The 6000-nt window shown below is 49.1% G+C and overlaps 1 protein-coding gene across 1 annotated transcript; it reads right to left on the bottom strand.

The window, feature by feature from the left end:
- Positions 1-212: 212 nt before the first annotated feature.
- LOC133920660 (uncharacterized protein At1g15400-like) lies at positions 213-874 on the bottom strand. Its single transcript, XM_062365257.1, has one exon. The coding sequence runs from the start codon at positions 728-730 to the stop codon at positions 389-391; it is 342 nt and encodes a 113-aa protein (XP_062221241.1). The 5' UTR covers positions 731-874; the 3' UTR covers positions 213-388.
- Between the last annotated feature and the right edge of the window lie 5126 nt (positions 875-6000).

The following is a 6000-nucleotide window of genomic DNA, read 5'->3' as shown; positions in this document are numbered from 1 at the left end:
ATCGAACTATATATTTTTCGTGAAATATCTAATTTTAGAATTTTTTTTACTAACATATGGGATCCACGAAGCAGTCAAATAACCAAATTTCAGTCTTTTCACCGGTGAATGAAAAAATTATAAACGAAATTGAAATCCCTGCGAAGATCATCAGAGTCTGAAGATGAGGTGCTGCGTAGTTGTGTACCTACACTTTGAGGTCCCCTCCTTCGAAGTTCACGAAAAATTTCAGCAAAATTTTAATCCCTAATGGTACACATGACAAGTTTGCAGTAACACATATATCAGATGGTTCAGAACGTGCACTTCACTTGATTGATGCATGGTGTCTCCTACCGCTTGCTGGGCTTGGCTCACCGCGCCGACGAGCGTTGCCGGTGCCGGAGCCCTAGAAGATGGTGCAGGGCGGGCAGCAGCCGGACACCCTCGGCGACGGCGGGTCGACGGCCGGGGCCACGTCCCTCGTACGGAACGCCTTCTCCTCCTGCTTCTGGTGTCCCTTCTGCTTCTGCTTGACCAGCGCCAGCTTCCTCTTCTTGTCCTCGATGCCTCCCCCTTCGTCGCGGCCGCGGCGCCTTAGCGCGCCGATGCTCCCAACGCTCCGCGAATTCCGCAGCTCCGGCCTAGGCCCCACGGCGCCGCCACCCTCTGTGAGGAAGAGCTCGTCCCAGATCAGCCCCGACGAGCCTGACCTCCTGAAGGTTTGCACCGACCTCTGCAGCCCAGCCATCTCTTTCTTTCCTCTGAACAAGGGAATGAACTGAGATTATAAGCAGGAAGGGATGGTCGAATTGAGAAAGGTGACAGACAATAGGAGTAGTCAAATGATGGTGTCTGTGGAAAGCAAGGAGCAATGCTTGCCTGGAACTCACTAACCGGGACAGTTAGCTTAATGGAAATGGCTAATTATCAGATGGCTGTGCCGTGCTTGCTTCCATCTGTTCACTGATGCTAACACTGAACAACAAAGGAACCCATCGTCCGGCTGCCAAGATTGAGATGTGGCTGAAAGAAACAAAATCTAGTAACTAGTAATTCCTTGATTTGCCACTAAATAGATTATTATGTTCCTTATATGTTATCGTTGTGTAAATAACATATAGATCTAGGTCTTACATATCATCTCACAATAAATAATATATTAGAAATTAAACAATTATTCGATGACATACCGTGAATTTATCCTAACACTAATGTTATGTGACGGGAGGGATTATTTCATGGGAGGCTCAATCCGGTGAACTAGTGAACACCCCATCAGCATTACTGTAACCTAGTCCAACAATTCTTGAAAACTTGACAACAAACTATGAACGTAGCTCAACATTTTCTGGGATCTATCAACGATTTTTATAACCTGGTTCAACAACTTCTGAAACCTAATTCAACAATTTTTTAAAGCCTCACAACTTTTTAAGTGAGCATCTAGTGAACGTTTTTACACAGCACGTGAATTTATACAACGAAAAGTACACCACAGTGCACAAAGAATGCGGACGAAGATCTACGAAACCACTCGTTTATGTTGCACCAGGTGAGTTCTTGCCAGTTGCCAGTGGTGAGAGTAGCATACTTCATCCGACATCACCAACTGCACGGCGAAGGGTGCAAGTTTCATTTCCCATTTGCCTATGCATCTCGTCACCCTCCAATTGCGGAAAATGTTGCCCAGTGGATATGAGGTTTGTATGGTGATGTCGTGAACGAGAAAGTAGTATCGGAGCTTGCGAGAAGTCATCAAAAGTGTATATGCCACCTTTTCGAGTTGTGTGTAGCATGTTTTAGCCTTGGCTAGGGCCTCTGAAATGTAGTAAACTGCCCTCTGAATAAAGTGACATTCCTTCTCCTCCTCCCATACGAGTATGACGCTTACAGCGGAGGCGGAGGTGGATATGTACAGGAGGAGCCCCTCGCCAGGAAGGGATATTTTGAGCATCTTTAGGTTGTAATGGTGGGCCTTGAGGGTCTCGAAGGCGTCTTGACACTCTGTCATCCATGTGAATGGCCTGGAGCCCCTCAACATTTTGAAGAACGGAAGATTGTGCTCAACGGACTTAGCAAGAAAATAGCCGAGGGCTGCAAGGCAACCGGCCAAGTGCTGGACCCCCTTCAAGGTGGTGGGGGGTGCCATCTTTGTGATGGCATGAATTTTGCCAGGATTAGCCTTGATATCTCGCCTAGAGACGAGGTACCCTAGTAATTTTCCAACTTTGGTGAAAAAAAAACACACTTCTTTGGGTTAAGCCGCACGCCAGCGACCCAGAGGTTATTGAAGGTCTTCTGTAGGTCTGCAAAGTGGTCGGCTTCAAGCTTGCTTTTAACGACTATGTCATCGACATAAGCCTATATGTTGCGGCCTAATTGTTGTTCCAGGATTTTCTATACTAGGCAAGAGAAGGTAGCTCCGGCATTTCAGAGGCCAAAAGGCATCCGAATGTAGTAGTACACTCTAAAGGGGGTAATGAAGTTTGTTTTGCCTCGTCCTCAGCAACCATCCGCACCTAGTGGTATCTAGAACGCGTTCAGGAAGTTGAGCAACTCGCAACCAGCGGTGGAGTCCACCAGTTGGTTTATGCGAGGGAGCGAGTATGAGTCTCGCGGGTAGGCTTTGTTGAGCGACATGAAGTCGATGCACATGCAGGCTTCTTGATCAGGATGAGATTTGACAGCCACTCCAAATGGATTACTTCTCGGATGATGCCATCCTCCAACAACTTCCATACCTCCTCCTTTGAGGCCTTCTTCCGGACCAACATTGTAAGACCCCGATTCTGGGATCTCATGTGCCTCCTGTATCAGTCCTTGGATTAAGTAGTTGATATGTATAGTATAGCAATTGTAGTATCACAATCAAACTTTGTACATAAGTATTAAGGTTACATAGTACAAAAGGCTACAACCCAACGGTAATAATACAAATCTGGCTGAACGGCCAACAAAAGCACAGTGAAAATCAAAGACCCAAGCCACACGCAGCTAGGGTGCGATAGCGACTTCTACGACAACTCTTCATCCTCTCCTTTGCTTCCGGCATTGGCAGCGTCTACTTTTTCATCTGAATGACAGCAAGAGTGAGTACGGAAGGTACTCAACAAGCCCTATACTACTTCAAGGTGTTGATAGATGCATAAATGGGTAATTCAAGGATAAGGCTTTACGGTTTCATTTGAAGCGCAAAGCGGTTTATGCAGGACTCAATTGTATCATTTATTATTGATTTTAAAGCCGCTTCAAATGGTTTAGAACTAGGTAACAAGCTTTATCTAGGGTTTTTGGTCCTGGGAGGGGCTACACCTCACTCTGCAGTCCCTATTATCACATCTGGTGTACCTCTAGTACCACACGGCTTCTAGAGGATTGAGCCAGGAACCTCATCACACGAATATCTAGTCTACATACTCACTCATCAAGACACACACACCCGGAGTCTACTCAAGCGTGACCATACCTTCGCATGTCCATGACCGTTGACACGGCTATTCGAATAGATTTACACTCTACAGAGGTTGTACAACTTTACCCATGCGATATGCTCAGCCTCCAACCGTTGCAAGCAGAGGAGCGAATCATACCAAGACCCTCCAAACACCTTTCCTGCCGAGCTTTTCTACGAGACACCCCAAGTACCAAATACCATGTTCAGAATACCAGATTGGCTATGACATCTCTCGAAATATTCAACAGAGGGCCAGATGGAAACTTGGCTTCTCGCTGCTCCCCAGCCTCCTAGTATGATGCCCAACTCAGTCCGGTGAAGGAAAGTCAAGTCCTGCCCATACAGGACGTATGGTTTCATAGGGGTGGCTAAGAATGACGGTGCAAGACTCGGTCCGTAAGAAGTCGGGCTAGGCATCTTCATTGACAATGAATACCATTAGGTAACTTAAGCCCCCAAGAGCATCCTCCCCGGAGGACCACTCTACCTGCCCGCGCCAAAACAGTTTTCACCTATTTTTACACATCGCCCTCCATATCCCACACGACATCAAGGATTTCACAACCATCACGGAATTCACAACCATCAAGGATTCATGGTATATGAGTTATCATTGATAACATTAAATCTTATCTCCGAGGAGAGGTGTTTTAAAAGCAACGTCTCCGAGGAGACGTATTCAATCCTAAGCATGCTAGATATCATGGCGTTGTCCGACGTTAATATAGTTAACGACAGGTAATCCTAGGGTGATATGTATTCTGGATGATAGTATTCAATACATGGCATGTGTTTGATGAGATTAACTATTACCGGTATTTGTAAAAGCGTAATACATAGCACATGCGATAATAAGTCCAATTTTAATTGATCATGTAGATTAGTTGAAAACATAGGTTCAATATGATCAAGGAAATAGGACTTGCCTTCTCCGAAGTTCTCTTCTGAGTCTTGGTTGTAGTCAGGATCCTCCTCATCCCTGATGCTTCCTACGCAGCACTCGCAGAACTCTGGTTGCTCTGTAATTACGACTACGATCAATAATGACTATACTAGAGAAGAATCAATTAATACTAAATGGAAAATAAGATAAGTCATAATGGCTATCACAATTTTACGGATGAGTAGATCTCGATTTTAGATGAATTTTGGCGAAAAAATCACCAAAATCAGAGCCAGAACAGAAAAGTTATGGCTCTTGGAAGATTTAATCTAAATTAAATTGAAAAAAAATACAAAAATGCACTATTCATGAGTGGGACCCACATGAACAGTACCCCCAGTTCACATGAACAGTACCCATTTGGCCGAGATGGGCCCAGATTGGGACAGGTAAAGGCCTGGATGGGCCGGGCCAGGCTTGGGCTGCATAGTGTTGGGCTGCACAGTGTCTGCTTGCTTGGGTTTAGGCTGGGTGGTTTAGCGAGCTACAGGAGCTGGGTCGACCCACGAACTCAAGGACTTTTGCAGCCGGGCCGCCCTGGCAGGCCAGCCAGCCACTAGGCTGAGCCACGGCCAGCTTGGCTCGGTTGCCTAGCGCACGGACAGCGGCCTGGTTATGCGCGCGCGTGGGCGTACGGATGTGCAGGCCGGCCTATGGGGAAAAGCAGCTTGACGGCGAGGAATAGCGGTGGAGCTGCGCCGGAGTGCTCGCCGGGGACGCGTTGCGTCCAAAGACCCACGACGACGAGCGGACGCCGGAATACTACATGGCACGACGGATTCAGAGGGGAGCTCATCGACGGCGGCCAGTGACGGAATCACTATCGGACGACGGCCGGAGGAGAGTGCAGCGGTGCGAGACGATTGGGCAGCACCTCCCCTACACTGGGAGGTGCCAACCTGCAAGGGAAAGAGGCCTAGCACCTCTAGGCATCACGGCACGACGGCCGGGCCACATTACAGAGCAGAAGCACGCCAGAGGCGAGCGCAAGCACGACGGTGGACACAGCCACACGGCGGCGCGCGACGATAAGCTAAGAGGGAGCCCTGGGGATGCCTACACGCTATCTACGCGGACACGAGGGGGAACTGGGAGGCTCACTGAGCATAGGAACAACGACGAGGGGGGGGGGGGAGGGGGCGACCGGCGATTTGTCGAAGAGGTGGTGGTGGCGCTGCTTGGCTACTGGCTTGGGCGGGCTCCCGTCGGGCTTCTGGTGATTGGACGGTGGCACTGGGACGGTGGCTAGGTCCTGAAGCTCTTCGGCAGCACGTGATCGGTGGATCGGCGGTGGCGAGCTGCGGTAGCATGCAATGGTGGCAACGGCAGTGAAATGGGGGGAAAAGGGGAGAAGAGAGGACAGAGCTGTGCTATTTATAGCGGGAGAGGGAGCACAGAGGGGCGGTGCGTGCGTGACGTCGGGCGGATATCAGTGGGCAGTGCGATGGTGAGGTGGCGGAGCGGCGCCCACGCTCGGGCGGGGCGCGAATGTCGCCCAATGCCAGTCCCTCGGACTGCGAGACGACGCATTGGTATGGAAGTGGTCGTGGCGATATTTTTCGGAGATGGACGATGCTGTCGCGGTGGTGGATAGCGCGGCTAGGGATGAAAACGGTCGGAA

The sequence above is a fragment of the Phragmites australis genome, chromosome 6 (genome assembly GCF_958298935.1).
Source record: "Phragmites australis chromosome 6, lpPhrAust1.1, whole genome shotgun sequence".
In the NCBI taxonomy this organism is placed as follows: domain Eukaryota; kingdom Viridiplantae; phylum Streptophyta; class Magnoliopsida; order Poales; family Poaceae; genus Phragmites; species Phragmites australis.
The sequence above is the reverse complement of the archived record's forward strand: the minus strand, read 5'-3'. Positions and strand labels throughout refer to the sequence as shown.